This window comes from Schistocerca gregaria, unplaced genomic scaffold (assembly GCF_023897955.1).
Source record: "Schistocerca gregaria isolate iqSchGreg1 unplaced genomic scaffold, iqSchGreg1.2 ptg000665l, whole genome shotgun sequence".
NCBI classification, from domain to species: domain Eukaryota; kingdom Metazoa; phylum Arthropoda; class Insecta; order Orthoptera; family Acrididae; genus Schistocerca; species Schistocerca gregaria.
The window spans coordinates 118772-145294 of NW_026062048.1; the positions used below are offsets into that span (position 1 = coordinate 118772).

The window sequence follows — 26523 nt, forward strand, 5'->3', positions numbered from 1 at the left end:
GAACGCACGGGCTCGGTATAGACATCGCAACTGACGCGAGGCGGAGTCTTGTCAAATTCGGTGCTTGCATTCATGCAGTCGCGCGCAGCACGAGGTCCGCCTTTCGAGTGTACCGTACCGTCTAACGGACTCACCTGCTAAAAAAACAGCCACGCCTGACACCGCATAGGGCAGCTCAACGCCGCGGATGGTAACCCTATCTCGCATTCCCATTCGAGGGACAAACAAAGACGCACCATTTTAACGTCTTTCGCGCTTCTGCGATAAAATGGGAACCTTTTTCAATCCACCCTCGACGTGCTTTTTCTTTCTTCCCTTGCCTTTTTTTTCTTTGTGTATTCCTCCAACAACTCTTCCTGCGTATGCCTGTCTTGACTCACGGCCCTCCTCATGGCGTCCAAAAGCTTCTGCTCCCTCTTTCTTTTCGATTCTTTTCTATGTGCTCGGTCGTGGTCTTTCTTGTGAGCGTCCTCCAAATTGGGCTCTGCACTTTCTTCAGAGTGCTCTTTTTCTGGCCTGTTGTACTTTTTCACATGGTCGACACTGATACGCCGACCGACCAAGTTAATGCCGTTGAGGTTGTCGACGGCCAAAACGGTACTTCTCACGTCAGCGTATCCAAGGAAACAAAAACCCTTCGACTTCCCTGTCTTCTTGTCACGAATCAAATTGATGTGCTCAACGTATCCATACCTACGACACACGGGCAGCTCGTTCAGCAAGAGGATGCGGTAATAACGCCACTCCCAATAGACACAATTCTTTTTTGCACATACTGAGAAAAAACAGTTATGATATCACCCTCGGTGAGATCGAAAGGAAGTCCCCCGACATAAATGTAGGGGGAATGCGCATAGTCCGCGTGCCAGCTGGCGGAGTCTGATATGCCAAGCTTTAACTCCTTTTGATTTGCTAAATCGATAGCTTTGATCCGGTTCATTTAGTACACTCGCCTGACGAGATAGCTCAGGGAGATATGGAATCAAGTCAACTTGTGCCTGTCCTCAACAAGAGAAATATGAAGATACCATTACTATTCGATGATATTCAACACTCTTTAGTCACGCCGAAAAAAATTGCTCATTTCTCTTCATGCTTGTTTGGTTCAATATTTACAATTTTTATTAGTTGATTGCTGAGCCCGCTTTAAAACACTCTTTTTTTATTACGCCTACATCTTGTAACGCGTGAAATGTCCCTCACGGGTGATGTGAAGCTCCCGATTGACATTGACGAGTTTAATTCTATTATGGAAATCACAAAATCCTTGCAAAAAAGGATTGGAACAAACGCTTTGCCTGAAGATGGCTCGAAGCCTCCTTTTCGGCCAGTGACTACTACAGTCATGAAAATGAGCTTCTCTTGCATGCTCGAGAAAATACGCAGAATTAAAGACGAATGTACGCTATAAAAAATGGAGCTTCAATAGTCGTACCCTGATACACAGAAGTTTGGCTGTTTTCCTGTGATGTCGAGAATTTGAATTTGCCTTAATTTCTTGCGTCCACGACCTACCTACATAGCGTCTTTGCTTCTCGATGGAGCCTCGAATGCCGTTTCGCGTTTTCTAGATCTTTCCCTTAGAGATGTCTGAGCTTACAAATTCGGCATGTGTTCACTAAAAGTTCTAGAGGCTGATACCGAAGATGCTTCCATTAAACTGAAAACGGCCTGCGATATTATTCGGAGTATGGGAAGTGTACGTCTTTTTTGCTCTAACCTCTATGTGAATGGATATCTAACTCTAAACGAGTAATTTTATTTAAATGGGATTCGAAAGGCATTGTACAATTTTGTAAATATGTCTAGGTGGATACTTCATTTCATCTCTATGCCTGAGCTTGAAAAACCGGCGAACGCCCTGACCTGTAAATTTCTCGATGCGTTTATCTCCTTTGCTTTTTTTTTGGTAGCTACACCCGACCGAGCCAAATCCAGACAATCCCTCGACAAAATGTGGAATTACATCGAAGAATTGAACAGTCTGCCTTGGTACACCAGCCTGAAACAACACATCATATTAATCCTTGCCGAGAATCAGGCGATGGAGTCCTTCGCCGCCACGCTTCAAACCGAGTTTCAGCACCCTGCTATCATCTATGAAGATGAAATGCAGTACAAGAATGATAATGTGAGACAAATAGAAGAGAACAGATGCATTATTCCAAGTTGCATCCTTATCGTTAGAACTGTGGAAAGATTTTACAATTATTTGGTCGCCCTGCTCAAGAAAATCGAAGAAAACAAAATGCTCAAAGAGAGTGAACTAAAACTTCAGCAAATAGACAGGTTGGTGTTGGAACTGAGAGAACAAACGCACAAGTCAATAGATTCTAAACACCAAAAGATAGACGTTATAGTGACGTGTCACCAACAAATCATGAATCTAATGGATAAAGTGATATCCGTGCTAGAGGAGGTACCTGATCTCAAAGATAAGCGGGAGTACATAAACATGCTACAAGTCACGACAAGAAGACTATATGAAACCGCTCAAGAGCGACTGAATAGCAAGCAGGTTGAATACAAGCTCAAGCCAACAGTGACGCTATACGAAAAAAATTTTTAAAAGGCCTAAAATTTGATGATGGAATAACAAATAGTATAACTCGTTCCTCTTCTGCGCAAAAACAATAATGCATTTCATTTCAGCCATTTTTTGCACCCTAATTCTAGAAGCCAAGTGCAAAAAAATTCTATGAGGATCATGAGAATTAACATGATAGAAAACCTCGGGGTAAATGGTACGAGCTCGAAGCTAGTATTAAATTCTGGAATTAGTTGTGTCGCCGATATGATGATGATGCTTGCCATACAGATGATGGTATAGAAAAATGTTTTGTTTTCATAGATGCTCTGCATAAATGGATATCCCTGGTAATTAATGAGGAATGTCATCAGTTGCTGTGAGCTGCTAATCAAAAAAACACTACTATTGACCAGATTTGGCTCGAACGCTGCGTCGGGTGCTGGTTTGGGGATGGTTTGGCTCTGACTAACTACAAAAATAAGAGATATCAAGTGTATGGCAGACTGTCCTAGGACAGAGCAAAGCATGTAGGGGCAGAAAATCTTTGATACTGGACGTTCACTGGATATCTCTTTTAGTGGCTTAGAGCGAGAGATACTGAAGAAACACATCGTCGTCGTAAGAGCTGAAATTGTTATTTGTATATCGCCATACTTGATTCCATCCAAGTATAGCACGCTGAGTCCATAGGCGTTGATTAGACTGTTTAAGGCAAGAATTTTGAACATTTGCATCGCTGTTACGAGTGTACAACGACCCTGTCGGATGATGCTGAGAACAGGTAATATAGAAGCACCTTTAGATGTGAATGAGGCGGCGATCGACGCATCTCCGAGTTGTACGATAGTCGACTCGTTGAGATCCGTTTCGAGTTTTTTCATTACTTTGTTGAGTTTTTCATTTTTAGACCTCTGGCCAGTCAAAGTGTGAGTATCAGACTTCGAAAAGAGATTGTTCCTACCAAGGTTTTGTAGGCGGGGGTCATTTGCGTTTAACAGCAGAGCGATACCAACATGAGCCTTTTTAAGGGCTCCGGTGTCGTTGGTTCCATCACCGCACATCAAAGTTGTGAAGCCGGCTTTTTTAGCCAGAATGATGATCTGCGTCTTGTCTTCTGGAGAAGCGCGTGCGAAAATACGAATGTGAGAGATAAAATTTTCCGAATTGGGCAGTAAAAAGAGCTGACGGATTGCTGAGCCTGTTATGCACAGGTCGAATTCTTTGGCGAGATCAGAAACTTGGTCTACTTGAAATTCGAAGGACTGTTTTTCATCGTTTGAGACCCACGTCATGGTGTCTTCATTTTGGTTTTTCTGTAGTATGAGTACAGGCTTGTTGACAATGTGTAGTCTACGCGACACTTCGCATGCAGTAAGTGCAGCATCTCCGGTGATCATGACGGTTTGGTGGCCGGAGTTGTTTAAAACCGAGATTGCCTCGTATGAGTCGTGCTTGAGTGGACAATCGAAGACCAAGAATCCAGCGAAGGTCAGTTCACTTTCTACACTTTTACGATCCATTGTTTTGATGCTATCCATGGCCGTGCTTGGTAAGTCTTTCCATGCCAGTGCAATGACGCGCCCGCCGAAAAAAGTCAATGTCTTGTATACATATTCGTAATTCTTGGGAACCGAGGAGAGGTAAGACTGAACAACCTCAGCTGCGCCCTTAACCAAGACTTTCAATTCGTTGCCGCGCGATGCGGAGACGATGGTGGCCATGGATTTGATGGACGAATCGAAATGAAAATGACGGTGTATTTTGACCGTTATTTGCCGTTTGGGCAAGGTCGTCATATGTCCGTTGTGTACGCTGCAGCTAATGTATTTGACGGCAGTAATCTCGAGTGGGTCCCCAATGATGTTGTCGTTCAATATGTCCAGAGAATGGCAGCCCATTATGACGAATAACGAGTTCAATGGAATATCGGCGACCTTTGTGTATGCAACATAATCTAGAACGCCTGTTGCATGGGCCGAGTGCGTGGACACTTTCTGTACAGCGGGTTTTGATAGCGCTTTAAAACTGGATTTGTTGTTCTTGAAATTACGACTTCTAGGCTGCTTTTGTACGGATAAGGATTGCGAACCAGCATTGCTTTCTGCTGTAAACTTTTGCTCGCCCGCTTCAAGATCTTTTCTGGCTGCTGATAGTGATCTGAGCAATGGTTCGTCAATTTGCACAAAGCCTTTCATAGTCAGGTTTTCGCATGTCAATGTTCCTGTTTTGTCAAAGGCGCAGTAATCAGCTTTCCCAGAGTACAGAATTCGAAAGGGTTCTATACAGAAAACGCTTTCTCGAGCCAAGCTGAGCATTGCCGTATTGATGGCGAGAGATAGCTCCATCGGCAGCTCCGGTGGAACGACACTGGTGATGATCATTGCGCATTCTAAGAAGAGCTTCCAGCGTTTGCGCAAGGGGTCCGCAAGGCCCGTTTTAAGGACGTAGAATGAAGAGCAAAGCGCGAAGAAGAGAAGCATGCAGATGAAGAAAAACATTTCGCGATTGTTTTGGGTCACTCGTTCCGAAGAGTAGAGGATGGTACGTACGATTTTTCCCTGAGAGGTATTGAACCCGGTACGAAGGACATAACCTAGGCACCCATCCTTGACCAGATTTTTTCTATCTTGGTGTTCTGGATTCGAATGTTGGAGTATACTCGTACCGCCGAAGACAATGTGATGCTTGTGTTTCATTAAACTTAGTGGGCATTGTAATTCATCGTCGCCAAGGCTTTGAATCGAGGTTTTCATTTGCGGTGTTGATTCGCCTGTTAACATGGCCTCATTTGTGATGCAACCACCTGAAAGCAAAAGCATGTCGCAGGGGATCACTTGCTGTCCGCTATTGCCCAAAATTATGCATAAATCTCCAGGAACTAAATCACCACTTAAAATTTTTTTCCAAGTGTTGTTTCTATACACTGAAACAGGTCTTTCCAGAATTTTCATGCCACGAAATACCAAGACGTTATTGAGCCGTGTCTTGGCAGTTAGAGCTTCGAATAGGGTCAGCATACACAATATGAATACTGAATAGTAGACGTAGTCGTCGAGGCACCAAAGTGCGACGCAAAATACTTGGAAAACGAAGAAGGGGGCTAATAGCTGCTCCAAATAGAGCTCCCAAAAACTAGGTAATGGAATATCAAAAACGTTTTTTCCATATTTTCGGAGTGCCTCTTCGACGGCTGATTGACTTTGATGTCCTTCTGAATCAAGATATGTACAAAGACTTAACGAAACAGGAGATGTTATTTTTATGAACGTATGTTCCCCAAAGTCGAACACATATTTCTGTTTTTGGTAGTAAAAAAGTACGTCGTTTTTGTCTCTTATCAGCGGCACAAGTTCCTTTTTGCCCTTTTGAGGGTTTTCTGGGACAACCTTGACAAAGCCGGCATTTTGAATATCAGACTGATGAAGAAAGCCAAATCGAGAGCAAAGCGCGTTAGATCGGATAGTGGAACTCGACGAAATGACAATGTAGTCTGTCAAACCAGAGATGCTAAAGACATACCGAAGAATAATTCATCAATGTTGCCCACTCAATTGACCAATAGACAAACAGGAAACTGATCAAGTTGAGAGCAGCTACCACTGCCAAAAGCGCGAATACGCATGAATCAATTACACCGAACACCTTGAAATAAATCCCAACAACTGAGACATAGATGATAGCAAACACAAGGATATTTGGTCGGAAAATTGTGCTGCGCTTCTTGTACAAGTGCAAGCTCTTAACATGTTTGAGACTTTTAGACAGGTCCATGTCCCCTACAGCAGCTATGGTGATGAAAGGTGAGTAACCGGCGCAGGTCGCAAGACAGAGGGTGGCAAGATGTCGCGATACAAGATCGTATGCATGTGTAAACTGATAATCAAACAGGCTTCTTTATATATGCTTTTCTCCTTCTGTTTCCTTTTTGCTGGTTTTAGAGAGGATGTAGGTTGATTCAGATAAAATTTGTAGTTTTTCTCTGTAACGTCTTTAGGGTTTGAGAGGGAGAATCACAGCTTTACCGTACATACATTGTGGGACAGAATAGTAACTTTAACGTCCGGTACAACTTTTAAATCTTCGAGTTTTTTTGTCGAACACAAACTCTAATAAAACAGTCCAATGAAGCATCAACTGTCTTCAATTATTCCTGTTGAGTACTTCTATCTCCCAGGCTACGTGTATGCATGGCTACTTGTCGTTTGTATTGCTGTCTTCGGCTACATTGAAGGAAAGTATAAATATGCTACACGCGCGGCAAATCGGTTAGTAGAAAAACGAAAGTATAGAGGTATGTGATTGATAGACTGCTAGTCTCTGTCTATGAACTAGGCATTGACGCTAACGCGGAATTTTATATGTACAATGCCTTTTTGTCTGTGATAGCGAATGAAGATAGGCTGAGACGTTTCAAGGAGCAAGAGAAGACTGCTAGACAAAGACTGGCCGAACAGCATGAAGAAGAAGATCGCATTTGGCTTCAGAAACAGAAAGAAAAAAACAAAAAGAAGATGAAATATGAGGATCCGTTGACAAGGGGTCCAAGAAATAAATGGTCAGAGTTCAACCATTTTAGTCCACCTACACATAAAAGAGTTGTGAGAGACGTAAAGCCATGTTGTCCAAATGTTAGATGAGACACATTCATATGCCAAAGAATATGGCCAAGGGATATAACTGCGCACATTTCGAGCAATTGTACAAATACACTTGGCATGTGTGTTCAAGAACAAATAATTAGGAGAAGATAGATCTCTTTTGTATAAATAAACTTCAAGCTCTACGTTTTCCTGTCACAAGAAGAAGCATGTAGCCCAAATTTTGCGTATTGGAAGTCCAGTATCAAAGTTCAGCTTGTCCCCAGTCTTGCACATTCGACGACCGTTTACTTTTGAAGCAGGAACAAGAGCGCGACAGAGGAAAGTACATCAATGTACAAAATGCATGTAAAGCGTGCACGTATAATAGCGGATATGCAGTATAAAAGGCTGGGTTGCATGCATTTACTTCATTGAACACCCTTGAAAGGTTAAGATTAAATTCATTAGAGAACGTGATAGGAGATGCAGACATTCAAACATTTTTTGTACCATATTATGAGAAGGGAGAAACTGTACAGCTTGTGTGGCACAAAGTTTTGACAGTATTAAGTACAGGTTTGATGTTATACACATGTTTACGATTATGAGCCTCCGGGTTTCACATCAGCAATGTGCCAGAGGGAGAATTTAGCGGGTACGAATTTTTTTATTTTTGTCTTGTGTCGAGTAACGGCCTTTAGAAATAGCTTCTATCGTGCTTTTGGAAGTTCCATTCGGGCCATATCACTCCTCTTTAGTCGGGCGTATTTTGAGAAGTTAACAGGAATAATAGAATCTCGTTGTGGGTAGAGTGCGAGAGGATTGTGAAGACGTATGATACAGATATCTCCGAACGGACCTGTCAGTTCGCTCCTTGAGAAGCATTACCGGCTGGGTGGCGGAATCGAAGGGGATTTAGGGGTACTAGATGGTGGTGGTGGAATGTTGGATGGTGGTGGTGGAATGTTGGATGGTGGTGGAGGAATGTTAGACGGTGGTGGTGGAATGTTGGATGGTGGTGGTGGAATGTTGGATGGTGGTGGTGGAATGTTAGACGGTGGTGGTGGAATGTTGGATGGTGGTGGTGGAATGTTGGATGGCGGTGGTGGAATGGTAGATGGTGGTGGAATGGTAGATGGTGGTGGAATGGTAGATGGTGGTGGAATGGTAGATGGTGGTGGAATGGTAATTGATGGTGATGGAATGGTAGATGGTGGTGGAATGGTAATTGATGGTGATGGAATGGTAGATGGTGGTGGAATGGTAATTGATGGTGATGGAATGGTAGATGGTGGTGGAATGGTAATTGATGGTGATGGAGTAGTAGATGGTGATGGAGTAGTAGATGATGATGGAGTAGTAAGTGATGGTGGTAGAATCATAGATGACGGGGGTAGAATGATCGATGGTGGAGGCGGGATCCTAGGTTGTGACGATGATGCTGGAATGTTAGGTGAAGATGCCGGTGAGCCGGATAGCTGTGGTGATGATAAGATATGGCGGGGTGGAAGCTTAGATGCCTGAGAAACGTAATCCTCGAGGTTATCAGTAGGTGGTACTGAGGCTTCGCTAGAAGAATGTTGTGATTCGATATATAGATGAATGGATGACAGGTCCTTAGTTATACTAGAGATCGTGTCCGTTGACGCTTCACCTGATGATCTTTGGGTAGACCGAGATGTTTCGAACTTTCTATCTTTTCTACGCCGTCTTTCAGAGGGGGAGCCTTCACATGACGATGTCAATACCGATAACGGAGGTTGGGCTTTAGTTGCAAGTTGATTTCTCGAATTTTGTGGTCTGGGTTTACCGCTCGCATTTACAGATCGAAGGGTACTTGTATCTCTAAGGGTAGAGTGTTTGGTTTGCCTCATGGTTTTTGACTTGGCTTTCAGCTTTCCTGAGTTACGTCTAGAAATCACCAATTCATCTGTTGAAGATCCCAATATGGGAATTGGTGCAGGCTTACACAAACAATGTCTATAGACAGAAGGTAGGTTCTTTAAATAAACTGAAATAGGTACATCTGGATCGCGTTTAAGGGTTTCCTGCAACGGTATTAACTCTGTCGATTCTAAGGCATTACGGATGATTAGTCAGGCCTTATTGAGCTGCCATGTTACTGTATTTTCAAATGACAAACATACGACACAACATACTTAAGTGACTGAGAAAAAAAATACAAACTCCAGAGCCTCGGACTATTTGATACCGAACCAAAACGGTTGTGTCCGGAGTAGAATTCGCGAGAGAATTTTCGTACCGTCACTCAGAAGCACAATTTTGTCTTCGGTGTTACAAGATGGCATTTCCGCATCTTGACTAATCAAGGGGGCAATGCTCGTCTGGGTTTTCAAAATGTGTATTCGCTAGTGCGGCTCACCCGAAAAAAAGAAGGCGTTACGATCGTCAACATTAGATAGACGGACAAGGTTAGTGACGAACAAGGCAGGGTAACCAGTTGAAAATATCTGACACGACAATTACTTAGTATTATTAGCTGTACCTCGCTCAGTATATCTACTTGAAGTTTCATAGCATCTACTGTTTTAATTTGGGACTCGACATACATTGATATCCGAGAACAAAGAGAATGTATGTGATGTAATGTATTATCAAAAGTCGTCCTTGCAGATTCTTCGGTACTTTTGCAAGCGGTATTGAATTCCTCGCCTGTAGCCGTCTTCGCTCGCTGGAGATATTGAACGGTTTTTCTAAATTCCTCAGAATAGCGCTTGAATTCTTCCAGGTAGCCCAAGGCAGTGTTCGAGTCACTTTGCAACATGATAAAATGTATTTTTTGTACAAGTCAGGATTTTAGGGAATAACGAAATGTACTCCAGAGACGATTTTCGAGACTTTGTTAGCTAGCTGTTTAATTAGTGCTTGAGACAAGGATGGTTCGATAGAAATTACAAACAATTTGATTTACTAAAAATTAACCAAAATTTGTTTAACCTCTAATTGACACTCAACTACACCGAGACGGCGGTATTATATTTCACGCCCGCCATTTAGTAATTCTAATATTGAAACTTCGTGACATTTCGATTAAAATTGAGTTCATTTTCTTCTTGTATTAGAGACTTTAGGAACGCGCATATTGGTACACTTTTTGAATTTAACCTGCTGAGAATTTTGTCATTACTCGGTGGCACTGCTACAAGCTCTCTTAGATGCCAAGATACAATTTCAAAACCGTATTTGACATATGTGGGTATCGCTGGAGCGTATCAATGGACCAGTACCTGGACGTGCCTTTGCGTACACATCAGTGCTTCAGAGATAAAAGGTACTCAGTGGCTAGCACTCAATTACTTCACGTGCCCATATGTAGTACGAGGGGCCGTAAAATTTATCAGGCTATTCAGTGCTTCTATAAGGGCGCGATCCTTTAACAGGCTTTCATTATTTAAATATCTCAAACCAAGCGGCAGACGCGCACGTGAAACAATTAAATTGCGTGAAAAATGATAATTCTAGACCGCTGACTCTTATACAAGCACAAAATGGAGAGGTTGGCCACAGAGAGGGAATTTCAAAGGGTCTAACTATCTGAAGAGGAATGTCTGTTTGTTTTTTGTGTTTTTGATTGCTGTCACCTGAAAATAATAGAGCCGCGGATAAAGCAATAAAAGGCTCCTAACTGATACAGGCACTCTTTATAAATTTACAATATTGCAAGTCAGCACCTCTTTACCCAGACCAATGCAGAAACAGCAAAATAAAACTCATAGCTAAGAAGAATATGACGATAAACGTTCTAAACGTGTTTCGTCTATCTATTGACTTTTTCAGCTGATCGTTTCCAGATTGAAGCATCATTTGTGCTGAAAGCGTTTGTTTGTGTATGTAATTGATGTCTTCTTTGTGGTGCATCAAATTCTCAGAGATTATTTTTTGTGCTTGGAAAATAGCCATTACCTGCTCTTCTACATTTCGAAGATCGCTCGTAGTGCTTTCTAGCTTGCTCAACAACAGTTCATTTTCTTTCTCTAATTGCTTTTGGATTTTTGGGTCCAAATTATCAAGCGATTCAAAAGGATCTTGAAACTCTGGACTATTCAAATTCTCGTGGGAACTCAACTTGGCTTCTTGGAATAGCTTAGAACGCTGGGCCTCCTTCACAAGTGCAGATACTCGATTTGAATAGCCATAGCGCTTCTCCATCATCGAGTTTAAATGCTGCATGCGCTGTGATTCGAAAATCTCGGATACTTCCTTAAATGTATCGTCCAAATACTGCAAAATGCTCAGCTGATGGGTTGCTTGTTGTTTCTGTGGTACCATTGATGATTGATGAGCGGTAAAGTCTTGCTGCAAGGCCTCTATCAATCCTTGAGCATCTCGCAGCTTTAAACAAACTTCTGAATCCAATTGCTCTCGCTGTTCATCAGTCATTTCACCACTTAAATCAGGAGAAAGCATTGCACTAGAGGCATGTCCCAGGCTCTGGAGATAGCGCATAGAGCGCTCATGGAGAAATTTTTTAAGATTTTGTAAAACTTCGTACTAGTTTGTATTAAACTTTATTGTCAGCATAACTGCATATACAAATGTTGCATATTTGCTCAAAATTACTTTTTTTTTATACTCTTAGCACGAGTACAACACGCTTGCGTACAGCATTCAAGCAGTCCACATCGAATTTCGATTTAGGGATAGTTTGAGTTTTCCTGATGATTACTTTATTGCCTGGCCGGTCTGTATCATCTTCTGGAATAGCCGAGTTAGAGGGAGATGTCTCTAGTTGTTCACGAAAAGCCTGCTGTTTTGCCGTCTTTTCAGCTTCTGCTAGGCATATAAATTCATGTGTGAGATCTTTCATAACACAATGTTAGTAGCAGGGATAGCAAAAAGTAAGAAAAGAAGAATTGGATTTGGTAATGCATAGTCAAAAAAATTTTTTAGCATTTTAAACAGGTTCATTTTATTTGTGATTGAGAGGTAGAAATTAGTAAAATGAATTAGACCTCATGAAACTACTGAGGGGCATTCTATATGCAGTGTTTGATAATGCAATCGGCCCAAAAATAGACCACCAACTTCCGGAAGGGTACAAGCTTTTGGCAAGGGTTAGGAGATAGGGAAAAATAGGGCCAACTTAACTTGTCTTAGCTTTGTTTCTTCAGAGATTTTTGACGTGATATCTGAATTTTTAATCATAAAGCCTAGTTTGTCTGGAAGGCCAATTAGTGTGTATGAGAGCGGTTTTTTGATTTAATACTTGTTTTGAAAGTTGTTCCTGTTTCTAATTATTTGTCACTATAGTCATGTTCCGGAATGTCACGTCTGGATAATGGGCGTTCCCGTTTGTCTTTTTCATGCTAAATATCCGAGAAATGGTTTGCTATTTAATCTAGCGTTTGGAGTGGACGATAGGCATCCCATGCTACCTAATTATTTCGTCTCTTTGGAACAATGTTTGGTCAAACTTTCGCAATATCTCACCACGTTAGAGAGAGAGAACGGATACCTTTCTGGGCGCGAGCAAGCCGAAATTGAGAATTTAGAAAGTGCGAGTTGTTCGGACTTGTCCGCCGGTAATAAGGTCGGAAATTGCTCTGAATCGCAAAGGCGTACATTTGTAACTACCCTCCCTGTACTTATCGAAAATCTGTTTCATTCTATTAATACCAGTATGAGTGCAAAAATTCCAGTGGACCCCATAAATACAATTTATTTGAAGTTGACCTGTCACGGGAACTTAGAAGAAATTTTCGTTTATCAAGTTCCCGTTCCTATATCGTACGACGTTGATACGATTACCCAAATGCCAAACTGTAGTCTACTCAACTCTCTTTTATGCAATTTACAAAACATGGACATCACTTTCCGGAATGTCATACCATATATAAATGGGGTGGCCCATGTCAAAAAAATTGCTACCTTATCTGATATGAGCGTTGAGGTTGTCATCGATGTATTGCAACACCTGCTGTATTACAATTACATCAAGATGACTGATATTTTTCAATTCAGCAATTTATATACCGCCGAATATGGCATACAAAGGCTATATACGAGCCCCAAATTGCAGAAGGCGTGCGTCTTCAGCGTTGCAAAACGCTTGAATCGACCCAGTCCACCGATTCAGCTGATCTTTCGGCTATATTGCAAACTAGGCCCTGATTACAGAGTCGTGGATTTATGCAAAGATGTCAATTTACACCAAAAAAATATTGATGTGAGGAAGTTAGTTACCTTTGGCACGATCAACAACTTAATAAGAAGGATCCACAAATATCCCGTTAGCTGCTCTCGTCAAAAGCTAGAGACTTGCCAAGGCGATGAATATAAAAAAATACAAGCTCTGAGTCAATTAACCAATGGAAAGCATAGCTACGATGAAATCGCGACGATCTATGAAATGTCCTACGAGGAATTAGACGGTTATTTTGACAGCTATATTTATAGCTAAGTTAGCTTTTATTTTTCTGAAGTATCTAGAGTAGCTATGGCAGACTTGTAGAGTATTCAGTCAAGAGGTCTGATTTCGGTAGGGGGATCTAGCAGAGTGGGGTTTAGCAAAAATTCTCTGCTTTGAACAAGTTTGATCTCCTTAAATTTCAATGAAACAGTGGGCAACTGTTGAACCGTGACGTTGATGACGTCTTGTAATGCCGAAACAGTGTATCGAATAGCTTCCGAGAAGTCCTTTTTTTCTGTCCACACCAACAACAACGAAGTAAACAGATCACCTGTTCCAATGAAGTTTTCCTTCACCTGGTTGATCGTCATCAAGTAGCGTTGAAACGATGCATTTGGTCCAGAGTTTTCTGTTTTTTTTGAGCCGATAATCATAATTTTGTCTTTTTCAAGAAACACGCTAGATACAACGACCATAGCTATGTTATCCAGTTGGTGCAGCTTGTCGATGGCTAAAAGAACATGGTCCAAACAGGTTATTTTCTGACAGACGAGATGTTCGAGCTCAGTTTGATTGAGCTTAACAACGTGAGCCAATGCCAAAATGCGATCTCTGTATATGTCGACCATTTCTCGAGGAACTAGTGGATACAGCTTTCCAAGGTCGCCCAAAACCGGATCGCAGACTTAGGAAACAGGTTGAGAAGTCAGCAGGAGTTGGCGAAAAAAAAGAGCAATTTGGGGGAATCGATGAAACGAACAATATTTGATGCTTGGGTTCCTGATTTTCAGGTCCCTGACAATTTTTTCAACGGCTGACAGCACTGACGGTTCGTTGATGTACCCTGGTGCACATCGAAAAAAAAAAGTGTTAGGAGCGCGTAAGAGAGATTAGTAGCGACCTGCTCTTAAAAATAAAGAGAGCTGTATGAGAGAAAAAGGGCTTTGAGTACCAGTAACAACATGCGTGTAGTCAGTTAAGTCGTTTCTAATAAGACCTTGGTACAGTTCCCAAATTTGGTCTGCACCGACCGCCTCACCTGTCCAAGTTGAATAGCCTGCGTGGGTCAAACAGACGTGTTTTACAATTACGGTCAGATTAGCATTGAACTCTCTCAATTCAGCAAAAGGCAGTGACGGACGTATTCGCAAAGAGGATCGAAAATGTGTGCCATACCGGTGTGATTTGACAGCTGGACGGAGTTGATGATGTCCACATCAGCGCCATGAATTTGCAGGGCGAACGAGGTGCACCTGTTGCCAACGTAGCCGTGAACAACCTTACAAAAGCAAAATCAGAAAAACGCTGTAAGAACGTGTAAAGCGTGGCGGTTTGTGGTTCATCGGGTTAGGCTGTAGGCGTGGGTGATGTACATGTGACTGAATAGAGAGGACCCGTATGGCCGACATCTTGTAACGAACGGGCACAAGATTTAAAAACTGTGTAAATTAATAAACACAAAGTCTACATAAATCCTCTGTACATTACCATTTTTTGTTGTCTTATCTCGTTGTTCGACCGCACTTAGGCTTTTCGTATATACTTAATCTCGGTAGATGGCTAGCGCGAGACCAAGGGTAGCTATAAAGCCATTTCGGCACCAGACTAAGCTGGAGCGTCCTCAGCAGGACACATGGATGTTGTTGAAGAACGCCATTGAGCAGATTTTTACAAGAAAGGCCGAGACCCTGAGCTACGAAGAACTGTACAGGTCCGTCGTCTCTCTTTGTTCTCGAGGTCAAAATTGGTTTGATGTTTTATTTCGTTTGTTTCACGCTTTGTGGCTATCTCGTTTTAAATTGTGTGTGCTAGAATGCGGCAGCGCATGTTGAGCTGAGGCCCCAGGACATTCGGTTACGACAGAGCATTTGATTGACCTTTCCCCTTGCAGAAGTGCTTACAACATGGTCCTTAACAAGTATGGAGTACGTCGGTGGGAGGGGAGGGTCGTGTGATTTGAGTTATTGTGGGTTTTCGTCCTGTCCTGGATTGGGGGGCTGCGTTGCGGCAGTCCTGTCCAGCTGGTCTTCCAGCCCTGCGGGGGGGGATTGGTGGTTCTGACACGTCGCCGTTGTACCGTTGCGTTTAGGAGAAGCTTTATCGAGGTCTTCAGGAAGTTATATCGGAACATTTTGACAAGGTATATGCGTCGCTGAAGGACAAAAAGGACATACTGAAAGCGGTTGACACAACGTGGCAGGAAAGCCAAGTTTCGATCATTATGATACGTAACATTTTGTTGTATATGGTAAGTCGTTGAGTGAGTTACGGCGCGTTTGAAGCGTGCTTTGTCGATCGTTTTGTCTGCGCTGTTTGCTTGTGTGGGAGCGGCGAAGGGGTCAAAAATTGCGGAATCGTCCTACTAATTGTGCTTTGCTCCACCGTGAAGGATCGTATGTACGTTCCACAGAACAATTTGATGCACGTGTACGACTTGTGTTTGGAGACGTTCAGGACGAGGGTCATTTTGAGGGAGCCGATTAGAACCTCCTTGCTGGAGACGTTTTTTTGCATGGTGTCAAGAGAGCGCGAGGGAGAGACGATAGATAGAGTGCTGATGAAGAACATTTCGACCATGTTCGTGGACCTGGGGACCAACTCGCAAAACATGTACGAGGAGACGTTGGAGAGGCCCTTTTTGGAAATATCCAGAAACTATTATAAGCAAGAGGCCGAATTTTACATTTCTCAGTACGACTGTTCTCAGTTTTTGAAGAGAGTCGAGATGCGCTTGAAGGAAGAGCGCTGTCGTGTTCAGAGCTACTTCGACAGTCAGACAGAGGCAAAAATTATAGATGTGGTGAAGGACACGCTGATCGCGAGTCACTTGAAGGCGCTTTTTGAGATGGAGGGGAACGAGGTCTGTTTGTTGAGGGACGACCGCATAGACGATCTCAGGCGCATGTATACGCTTTTCAAGTTGGTGTCGAGGGGGCACTTGATGATGAAGAATACCATGTCGAACTACCTGAAAAAGTGTGGGTACGAAATTGTGAACACCGAGGAGTACAAGGGCAAGGACAACACGTATATACCGGCACTTCTGAAGCTGAAGGCGAAGTTTGATTACATATTGGAGCACGCTTTTGAAAACAACAGCGATTTTCACCACGCGCTGAACCAGGCGTTTGAGTACATTTTGAATTTGGATTCGCACGCGCCGGAGTATTTGAGTCTCTACATAGACGAGTTGCTACGAAAGGGGTTCAAAGAGATCGGCGAGGTGGAGGTCGATAAGATTCTCGACAACGTGATGGCCCTGTTTCGGTTCATTCAAGAGAAAGACGTGTTTGAGCGGTACTACAAGCAGCATTTGGCTAAGAGGCTGTTGTCGAACCGCGTTGGAAGCGAGATTGAGAAGGGTGTCATTTCGCGCCTGAAAAACGAGTGCGGATATCAGTTTACCTCCAAGCTGGAAGGGATGTTCAACGACATCAACACGAGCTGTGACACGACGGCCGTATTCAAGAACTACCTAGAGAAGTCCGGAAAAACACCACTGTTGAACGGGATTGATTTGAACGTTCACGTTTTGACGATGGGCTTTTGGCCCATGCATTTGGTGTATGCCAGGTGTATTGTGCCCGCGGAACTCGAGATTTGCTGCAACACTTTCAACCAGTTTTATTACGATAATCACACTGGGAGGCGCTTGTCGTGGATAATGCACATGGGGACTGCCGATTTGCGCGCTCACTTCGATGCGCGAAGACACGAGTTGAGCGTTTTGACGATTCAGATGTGCATCCTTTTGTTGTTCAACCGCCACGACACGCTGACCCTTCCGGAAATCCAAGACTCCGTTGGGCTCTCCGGATCCGAGCTGTCTCGTCACTTGGCGACGTTGTCCCACAGTCGACACAGGGTTTTGATTAAGGAGGAGCCGGCCGACGGCCCGACTCGGTACACTTTCAACTCGAAATTCAAGCACAAGCTCCATTGCGTCAAGATCATGCACGTGATGAAGAAGGAGACCGACAGCGAGCGAGAGATCACCAAAAAGAGCGTAGAGGAAGACCGCAACTTTTTGATCGAGGCGGCGATTGTTAGGACGATAAAGATGCGCAAGTCCATCGAGCACAACCATTTGGTCCTCGAAGTGACGAGACAGCTGTCTTCCAGGTTCCGACCCAACCCCGCCCTGATCAAGAAGCGCATTGAGCTGCTTATCGAAAGAGAGTACATGGAGCGGTCCCCCCAAGACAAAAATGTATATATCTATTTGGCGTGACGGCGCGGTCAGTAGAGGTCGACGCTCCCGCGAGCGTTTTTGCATATTTGGAGAGCGAGGAGACGTCCGCTACGCCGTTGCGTCGTGCACTCTCGCTGCGAATACGGCTTCCACACACAAAAAGTCAGTTTATTCGTTTGGTACACACGCAAGCGCGGCGCAGTCTCCGGTCTCCCCCTCTCCCTCGGAGTGGCGCGGGCGAGCCAGAACGGAGAAGAAAAGGCACCTTTGCTAGTAATACAAAACCAAGCAAACCAGAGAGTTGTTTTTGTAACGCGAACTCAAAAAAGGACAATTCACGGACGGCAGCCGCTGATCAGCACTCTCCGAGTTTCTCTTCCTTTTTATGCGCTCTTCCGTTGAAGAGGAGGAGAATAGGCTGTCGTGCGTTCCGTGGGAGGTAAGCTCATCCAGCTGTCCGCGTCGTTCTCCTTCTCCATCAATTTTCGGGTCAGAGCTACGAGCTCCGAAGAGGTGGGGCGCTGATCCGGAGCGGCCGCGCAGCACATCCTGATGAGGCTCAGAAGCGCGTAATGAGTCGGTAGCACCATACTTTCCAGAAGTCCTGGCATTTGGATTGAGGTGCACAGTTCTGGGATGGAGTACTCAGGCATGGATTTGGTGATCAATTCCAGACACACGATTCCTAGAAGCCATATGTCGGCCTTCTGATATATTGGAATGTACGCTTCCCGTGGAGAGTTAGCGAGATCTTTCTGGTCGACTCCCAGCAAAAACAGCATGTCGTCTTCGATGTTCGCAGGATCCCAGTCCTCGCTAAGAAACAGCTCCGAATTGATCAGTTTGACAAACGCATAGGGTTCTCTGTCGCCGTCCAATAAAACGTTCAAGGTCGTCAGGTTGCCGTGGTAGTAGTTTTTCTGATGGAGGTATTCGAGTCCCTTTGCGATATGGTGAATGTAGAACAGAATGCAGAACGGATTGAGAAGCGGCAGCTGCTGATAATATCGAGCCTTCACCCAGTCTCCGAGTGAATATTGCGCCATGTATTCGAGGATGACGAAAAAGTAGCCCTCTTCTTTTCTGATGCCATATTCGATGGTCGGTATGACGTTCTCGTGGCGCAATTCCTTTTTGGCGGAAAGAGTCTTGACCAAGTACTTTTGCTGGGCGTCGCCGAGCCCGTTTGGCGTTAGAGTTTTTTTGACCACAACTGTCATGCCGTTCCAACCAGCCCTGTAGATTTGGTGAGTGTCGTTGTGGAAGATCATTTCTCTGAAGACTACAACAGAGTCGGGAAAAACAGTCGAGGAAGTGTTTGCCTCAGCGCCGTCATTCGCCGCGGTGATCACAATTGGAGCGGGTTCCAAGCCGTCGATCAGGTCAGAATAAGTCTTGTCTTCCAGCTTTTCTTGTTTCGCGCCTCGGACGCTGCCCACCAGGTTCGCGTCCCAGGGTCCATTCAGCGTGCTAATCAAAAGTTTGACAAAGGGTTCTTCCAAGTCGCAAAATTTTCTCCCAGAACCTGTCAAACTTCCTGTCAGGTCGACGTAAACGGAACGCGGTAAGTCCCAATTCGCTTTGGTCACGATGTTCCAGTAAAACTCGTTGGAGCCTCCCATCCAACTCCTCATTAGGCAACTCGCGATGGGTGGTTCCAATCGATCTGCGATGTACTTGAACAGAATCGCGCGGTGACGGCTGTCACCGTAAATTGCCTCCCCAATTTTGAGAATATTTACTCGGCGCTCCTTGCTGTTCTGTTTAGTTTGCTCCTTGGTGACTATGTTGCGGCGCATGGGGATCGGGACGTATCTGTTACGCAGTTCGCTCTGAACAAAGCCTCCGCCCATCAGCTTGCTGACGTAAATCGCGAGGCACTCGATTCTGGCAATGCCCGAACTGCAGAGACTGTCCAGTTCTCTTGCGATGTTCAGACACTTCCGCAGCACAGGATCCCTGTTGGCGTCAACCACTATGATTTCCTTCGACAGGTGCACAGGATCTATCTCAAGTATACCCTGTTCAGTGTTGAACTCTCTCTTATCGGAGTCTCCCAGGGAAATGTCGTAGAACCCGTCTTCCAGCCTACAATCGCTGTATATCGAACAGCCGAAAAATTGTACGGTTGAGCTATCAGCCGAGAGCTGCTGATTGTCAATGTCGGCAACTGGCTCTTCACTACTTTCTTTGTTCAGAGAGTCGTTCAGCTCTGACATCGAATCCTTCCTAGCCCGCCTTTCGGCGTCCGACTTCGAGGACTGGTTCACCGGCGCAGTTTTGTACTGCCTACGCTTCTTCTTCAAAGAAGTGGCTTTAGACAGTTTTTGGGTGCCCTTCGACGCTGTGCCTACCGACACACTCATGTATCCTTCACTCGGCATTGACAAGGAGCGCTTGAGCAGCTCATCGCTGAGCTGCCTGTTTATCGTCGGCTTCTTCCTATACTCTGAACGGTTCACAAACAGAAGCGCGTTGTCGCTTCCGTACATATTCAGAATGTTTTCGTCATCTTCTAATTCGCGTTGCAGCCAATTCCAGATCTCGTACAGCTGATATCCGGACGTATCCAAGTCCGTCGTCTGTCTCACCTTTATCTGCGCCTTCTTTTTCAGGTCAGCGGCCGTCTCGTTACCGAACATGAACACGCTCCTGAATGTACCGTCGTAGAAGTAGATTTTGACAGCTTTTTTTTCTGATGGGTCGATTGACGTCTCGAATTCACACACGCGAGACAGATGCATGTTTCCGAACACCTCCTGATAGTTTTCCACCAACGTGAACACCAGCATCATTCGCTCCCTGGGCGTTAGGGCCGTGCTCAAAAACTCTGACATGTTCCCCAAAATCGTCGCTAAATTTTCTGATGTCATTTTGTTCTTTTTGGAATTAGCATTAATGTGTTGAAGCATGTCGAACAGGTCAATCAGCAATGTCTTTCGGTACGGGGGAAGTCGCATGACCACGCTCCGAATTTTCGTTGGGATGTCCTTGGCGTCTTCGTCAGCTGGAGGCGAGCTCGTTGAAACGACAAGTGTTAAGCTATCCGTCCTTTGTGTGGAAAATGGGGGGAAATTGACACGCCGACACTTCAAAAATTCACTGCTGATGTGCATCTGAGGCGACCCTCTCGAATTGTGAAAACGCGCACATACGACACGAAGTTGCGCGCTCATGCGCGCAGTAAAGAATTCGAAGGACTCGGCGTCGTGCGCAAGGCAGAGGGTCTCCCCTTCTCGGAAAAAGGTTGTCAAGCGGAGAGGATCATCTTCACATGCTTCAAATTATTGATTCGGGCGGGAACAAATTTACCCGCCAGACTCGAACAAACTAACAAACAAATACCTACCGAAAATCGCCTTGAGTTCTGCCTGTAGCAAATCCCGATCAGTTCCGTCAGAAAACAACGGCTCTGGAATGGATCGAAGATACCTCTTGAGTAGATCAGCGACATCCTCGACCTGCGTGTAGCTGTCAAAATTCACATTCTGGCCTAATATGTACGAACATGAGCAGTAAGAAATAGGGTTCTAAGCGCGAAAATTTCGTCCTATTTAATTTTTTTAGGAATTACCTGCATCAAATAGCGCTACAAGTTCCTTTACATATTTTTGAGATCCAGGGACTCTGAAGATTCCCTCAGTTTCTAACCCTAAAGATGTGAAGTAAAGGCGGTAAAAATAAGTTTTCTTCCTTCTCCAGAGATAAATTCGAGCAAAGTGCTAATGTGCATTGCGTTATGTATACGTCTCTTTCTCTGTTTCTTCGAGAGGAGCGGACGAGAGCCATACCATACTGTCTTATGAAATCGCAAGTCTTTTTGACTACCCAAGGCTCATCCAGGAAGTTGATGTATTTCTTTTGTTCTTCCATATGTTTTTCGATACTTTGACCAAATAAAGGCGTCTTAGGCAGTGACCTCGTGTATACATTCTCAAAAAAATCTTGGAGAGTTAGGTCAGACGCCATGGTTTGCCTTCTGGTATGCAAGCAATCTAAAAGACTGTAGTTTGATTTGAACTTGCCTTAAGAGCAAGAATTACACATAAAGAGAAACAGAAAGCGAAAGTTGATGTTTGTGCGTTTTTTCCTAATTTCTATCGTTTTGTAATTCCCGCGTGAGAAGTATTCTGATCCCTAGTTTTTTTCTTTTTAGCGCAAGTGTTGCCCGAATTATTTTTGGCCGGGTGGCGTTCAAGTGCAGAGAGGAGGGTGATTTTGAGAACGATCGCCTATTGGCGCCATGATGCACAGCTGCGAAAGGAGCAACATTCACGAAAAAAATTTTTCCACGTAAATGATTGATGGGTGGTACAAATGATGCGTGTGACATCAAGAGGGGAGAGGACGTGCTTAGGTCTCTGATTTTCTGTTTGCATGTTGTGGTGTATCTTTCTCTTTGCATGGCGCCGCGGCATTATGGCTGTTCGCCCAATGGGTCGCGACATACGTGCTTGAGTCTTCCTGAGTGGCGTGTAGGCGGACGGTTTTTCAGATGGGCAGGAGAGTGTTTGTCTCCGAGAATGCGTGAAGAGTGAGTTGAGCACACGGCGGCGGCGTCGTCCCTGCTCTTTGGGAGAAGCGCTCGTAACCCTCTGGGGTGCGTGGGCTCCGTTCGCGCTTACGAGTCTACCATGATTTTGTTGGTAAGACAAATTTTTGGGGTTGGGCCAAATACGCTTGTCATATTTCAGAAATCATTTTGGCCAAATTTTAGTTATTCTTTTTGACTATGAGTGGTAATCTGAGTTGCCAAACAGAGCCTCTACCTCGGTACGTGTCGCACTCGCTCGCTGCCCGATCGGTGTTAGTGGTGTGTGCCTGTGCGATGTTACCAAGCGCGCGAGCGTTTCGGTTCGGTCGTTGTTGTCAGAATTGGGCCTTTTGTTCTGTCCCTAAAAATTCGCTCTCACGCGTTCAATTCGTCGGGTTTCTGGCGCCCTCCCTGACGTGACTCACCGAAACTTGTTCGCAGGTGGTTCTGGCAGGACAAAACAGACTATAGATGGAAAGAGTACGACAGCTGCGACAGTGACACGCTAGAGCTTATTTCGAGGTAGGTGAGGAGCAGAGCGAATTTCGTGCGCCCGTTTTGTGCTTGCTGACAGTTTCGACGTGTCTGTTTCTCTATTTTTCGAGAACTGGAGGTACAACTTGCGAAGTGACGGACAAGAAATATGTCTGTGATTTGGATCAGCGGGTACAATATGATCCAAGAAACACGGAAGAAAAGTGTCCTATTCTTAGGTACGTCTTGCAGCTTTCAAATTTGGTTTTTATTTTTTTTAACGAACTTTCTGCGTACGAATTTTAGAGGTACATGGTTTTGGAAGGGCACTCAGGGGGACTGGCAGCCCTATCCGGAAAGCACGGCAGAGAAGCTGGAGAGCGCGTTTTACCACGCGCTGTTCGGGGTGGAGCTCAAGGACCTTGGGCTGGACCCTTATTACATAGTGCTCGATGACGAAGTGAAGGGAATTGGTAGGCAGTACGACTCCAGAGAGCCTCGTTCGAATTACAAGAAGGTGATGCGTGGGTACAACGGCGGCGTCATCCAGCTCAAGTCCGATTCCGGCTCCAAGCGCGCGGCTGTGCAGGGGGGAGAGGGGGACCAGCTCGCGAAGATAGAGTTGCCGGCGAGGTCTAGAGTTGGTATTTGGAAGGAGGGTCCTATGAGCAAGAAGAGTGGCGTTATAGGTTGGAAGATGCGTTGGTTGGCGTTGACTGATGATTTTTTGGGTATTTACGCCAACAGGATGAAGGAGAAGCAGCGTTTGTTTTTGAGCAAGATGGTGTTTGTCGACATTTCGCCGGATCAAAGGGCTACGGAGTATCACTACTGGGTGATTCGGATGACCGACGCGCATTATACTTTTCGGACGGGCAGCAAAACGGAGGCGCAAGAGTGGATTTCGGTCATTAATTATTTGAGGTCCGATAAGAGCGCCAGGGCCAGAGAGTCCAAGGAGGTTCGTATGATTAGCAACACTTCGAAGTACGACATATTGCCGAGGAGGAGAGCGGAAAGCGGGGCCCAGTCCGGTCGAGACGAGTCCGTGGTTTTGGACGGAAGGGGTGACCAGCAGAAGGGCAAGTCGGTGAGAGGTTATCCAGACGAAGAGAAGTATCGAGATGAAGCTGAAGTGAGTCCGGCTTGCACTTCGAGGCCGTCTCAGAGTGTCCTCGATTCCGACAGGGGGAATTTTCAGGACCAACAGGTGGTTCCTCTCAAGCAGCAGTCGTTTGCGCCTGAATCTCTTGCCAGCGATATACAGCGCGTTTCACTGGATCCTCAGCGCCCCGTTGCGAGCAAGCAGTCTCAGCGAGACTCGTTGGTGTATTACCAGCATCAGCAGCCGTTTCCCGGAGGTAGTCAGACGGCCGATCGTTCGGTCGCGAGTGGCCAACATGTCGTGAGTCGTCAGTCTTATCAGCAACGGTCCAACTTGGCTGGTCAACTGAGTTTCTACCCTCCTTCTTCCGGCGGGGTGCTGGCCAGCAGTGCTTCTGGAGACCTCTATTCCTGGCAAAATTCCGGATATTTGGCTGGCTCGTACCAATACGGTCCGTCGTCGTATTACCAGCCTGGCGTTCTCCGAACAGCGACTGCTCCGAATCCGTCCTCTCACTCGTCCCAGGCGCAGCATTACCAGGGGGGCTTGTACACCGCGTTTCCTTCGCAGCCCGCTGGGGCGGTCACACAGCTTCAGAACTCGACGCATTCCTCGCAGTATGACAGAGGTGCTTGGGTGGGCTACGGCGGCGGCGCCTATTCCGGCGCGAGCGGCTCGACGAGCTACAACGGCGGCTACCCGACTGCGACAGCGAGCCCGGGGCTCGGACCGGGCCAGATGAATCCTAACTCGTCCGTTGACGGCAGGTACGGCGGCAACCGCTCGAGCGCGACGAATTCTAGAGGCGACTACACAAGCAATCCGGGGAGCGCCGCTCAGTACGCGAACGCGAGCGATCCTCGGGCCGGTTATGTGTGCAATCCGGCGAACACTGCGCCGTATTCGAGTATGGGCAACTACGCGAGCGGTCTGACGAACGCTGCGCCATATTCAAATACGGGCGGTTCTCGAGCCAACTTCGCGAGCAACAATTCGATGGGTGCCGCGCAACACTCGAACACGGGCAACTACGCAACCCAGCCAACGAACGCTGCGCCACACTCGAGTGCGAGCGACTCTGCAGCCAATTGTGTGAGCAACAACTCTACGAATGCCGCGCAATACTCGAACACGGGCAGCTACACAAGTCATCCGACGAGCGCTGCGCCGTACTCGAGCGCGAGCGACTCTCGAGCCAGCTACGCAGGCAATAACCCGACAAACGCCGCGCAATACTCGAGCGCGAGCGACTCTCGAGCCAGCTACGCAGGCAATAACCCGACAAACGCCGCGCAATACTCAAGCGTGAGCGACCTTCGAGCCAATTACGCCAGCAACAACCCGACAAACGCCGCGCAATACTCGAGCGCGAGCGACCTTCGAGCCAATTACGCCAGCAACAACCCGACGAACACTGCGCATTACTCGAATGCGGGCGACTCTCGAGCCAATTACGAAAGCAACAACGCGACGAACGCCGCGCAATACTCGAGCAACTACGCGGGCCGCCCGACGAACGCTGTTCAATACTCAAATGCGGGTGACTCTCGAGCCGAGTACGCAAGCGGTCCGGCAAGCGCTGCGCGGTACCCGAACACGGGCGGCCGCACTAGCCATCCGACGAACGCCACACAATATTCAAGCGCGAATGATTTTCGAGCCGACAGTTATGCAAACAACCCGGCAAGCGCCGCGCAGTACTCGAATGCAGTCGGCAGCACGGGGCACCCGACGAACACCGCGCAATACTCAAGCGACCCCCGAGCCAATTACGCCAGCAACAACCCGACGAACGCCGCGCAGTATTTGAACATGAGCGGCCCCAGAAGCACCAACAACTACTCGATGAACGCGCAATACATGGGCAACCCCTGAACTGTGATGCACGAACAATGCGGCAATCACTCTCTGAGCGGCATTTGACGTCTCTGGGCCCGAGGTCGAGTTGTCGCACAGCGAACACCAAATGGTGTACCGATGCAAGCAGGCCTGAAAAAGTCGCGAGAGCGTCTCCACAACAACCGCGGACTGTGGTGACAGGGGACTGACCCTCTCGCGCGGGGGCGGACGCCGACATTTCAGCGGCTCTGAACGATCCAGTGAAGTCTCGATTCGGCGCCTGTGAAGAACGCGCGTACAGCGCGTACACACACAAAAGAGAGGCCGCGGGGATGTCAGGCGTTGAAAACGAGTTTGTTGTGTATAACCCTGCATATAGTAAAAAGGTGGTGCCGACCTGCTCTCTCTCCCTGGGAGCGGGACGTTTGTTTTTTCTTTTTGGGGTTTGAATTTTCGGCGCTGCGTGGGTTTGGACCCCGCGAGTGGTGCGGGTGGCCCCGACGCCGGTTACGCAGCCTCCCCGCGCCAAGCCGCCGAGCAAGTAAAAAAGTGGTGGCGTCGAAGGCGTGTGGAGCGAGCCGCCCCGAACTCCGTACGACGAAGCGCGTGTTGCCTACAACGTGCGGTGATGTGTGACATTTTTTTTTTAAAAGGACGCAAATGATTTTTGAGGAGTTCCCTCCTCGCAATGAATGCACAATACAGATAGAGGTGATCGGATTCGGGTTTGCGAAGAGGCAAAGAATGGCGGCGGAGTTACAGGCGAGTGGCGGAGGTTGTTTTTTTTCCGAACTGGCGATGGGCGTTGTGAGGGGCTACGAAAAAGCGTCGTTGACAGTTTTTGAAGTGGCGTGGTTTTTCCTTCCTGTCTCAAGAAATTTTTTTTTTCCTTGGCTGGC

The 26523-nt window shown here is 46.1% G+C and overlaps 8 protein-coding genes across 8 annotated transcripts; 4 read left to right on the forward strand and 4 right to left on the reverse strand.

Moving 5' to 3' along the window:
* Positions 1 to 17: 17 nt before the first annotated feature.
* LOC126318295 (RNA-binding motif protein, X-linked 2-like) lies at positions 18 to 993 on the reverse strand. Its single transcript, XM_049993291.1, has 2 exons — positions 777 to 993; positions 18 to 693 (listed from the first exon to the last, which is right to left on the reverse strand). The coding sequence occupies exons 1-2, from the start codon at positions 938 to 940 to the stop codon at positions 282 to 284; spliced, it is 576 nt and encodes a 191-aa protein (XP_049849248.1). The 5' UTR covers positions 941 to 993; the 3' UTR covers positions 18 to 281.
* A 177-nt stretch (positions 994 to 1170) lies between these two features.
* LOC126318290 (uncharacterized) lies at positions 1171 to 3340 on the forward strand. The gene is made up of 3 exons (XM_049993286.1): positions 1171 to 1400; positions 1626 to 1699; positions 1781 to 3340. The coding sequence occupies exons 1-3, from the start codon at positions 1193 to 1195 to the stop codon at positions 2567 to 2569; spliced, it is 1071 nt and encodes a 356-aa protein (XP_049849243.1). The 5' UTR covers positions 1171 to 1192; the 3' UTR covers positions 2570 to 3340.
* Positions 2581 to 6570, reverse strand: LOC126318274 (uncharacterized). Its single transcript, XM_049993267.1, has 3 exons — positions 6562 to 6570; positions 6050 to 6315; positions 2581 to 5946 (listed from the first exon to the last, which is right to left on the reverse strand). The coding sequence occupies exons 2-3, from the start codon at positions 6299 to 6301 to the stop codon at positions 2644 to 2646; spliced, it is 3555 nt and encodes a 1184-aa protein (XP_049849224.1). The 5' UTR covers positions 6302 to 6315; positions 6562 to 6570; the 3' UTR covers positions 2581 to 2643.
* Positions 6571 to 7944: 1374 nt separating this feature from the next.
* Positions 7945 to 8634, forward strand: LOC126318358 (uncharacterized). The gene has a single exon (XM_049993349.1). It carries the CDS (start codon positions 7945 to 7947, stop codon positions 8632 to 8634), a length of 690 nt encoding a protein of 229 aa, XP_049849306.1.
* A 3764-nt stretch (positions 8635 to 12398) lies between these two features.
* Positions 12399 to 14897, reverse strand: LOC126318293 (pyridoxal kinase-like). The gene is made up of 5 exons (XM_049993289.1): positions 14854 to 14897; positions 14657 to 14759; positions 14433 to 14537; positions 14241 to 14324; positions 12399 to 14165 (listed from the first exon to the last, which is right to left on the reverse strand). The coding sequence occupies exons 1-5, from the start codon at positions 14887 to 14889 to the stop codon at positions 13588 to 13590; spliced, it is 906 nt and encodes a 301-aa protein (XP_049849246.1). The 5' UTR covers positions 14890 to 14897; the 3' UTR covers positions 12399 to 13587.
* A 69-nt stretch (positions 14898 to 14966) lies between these two features.
* LOC126318281 (cullin-3-like) lies at positions 14967 to 20303 on the forward strand. Its single transcript, XM_049993277.1, has 4 exons — positions 14967 to 15191; positions 15372 to 15405; positions 15570 to 15728; positions 15870 to 20303. The coding sequence occupies exons 1-4, from the start codon at positions 15037 to 15039 to the stop codon at positions 17709 to 17711; spliced, it is 2190 nt and encodes a 729-aa protein (XP_049849234.1). The 5' UTR covers positions 14967 to 15036; the 3' UTR covers positions 17712 to 20303.
* Positions 17702 to 22906, reverse strand: LOC126318277 (uncharacterized). Its single transcript, XM_049993270.1, has 4 exons — positions 21464 to 22906; positions 21247 to 21324; positions 21022 to 21165; positions 17702 to 20679 (listed from the first exon to the last, which is right to left on the reverse strand). Exons 1-4 carry the CDS (start codon positions 21639 to 21641, stop codon positions 18056 to 18058), a joined length of 3024 nt encoding a protein of 1007 aa, XP_049849227.1. The 5' UTR covers positions 21642 to 22906; the 3' UTR covers positions 17702 to 18055.
* Positions 22381 to 26317, forward strand: LOC126318279 (uncharacterized). Its single transcript, XM_049993275.1, has 4 exons — positions 22381 to 22445; positions 22648 to 22728; positions 22812 to 22919; positions 22987 to 26317. The coding sequence occupies exons 1-4, from the start codon at positions 22405 to 22407 to the stop codon at positions 25658 to 25660; spliced, it is 2904 nt and encodes a 967-aa protein (XP_049849232.1). The 5' UTR covers positions 22381 to 22404; the 3' UTR covers positions 25661 to 26317.
* The last annotated feature ends 206 nt before the right edge of the window (positions 26318 to 26523 follow it).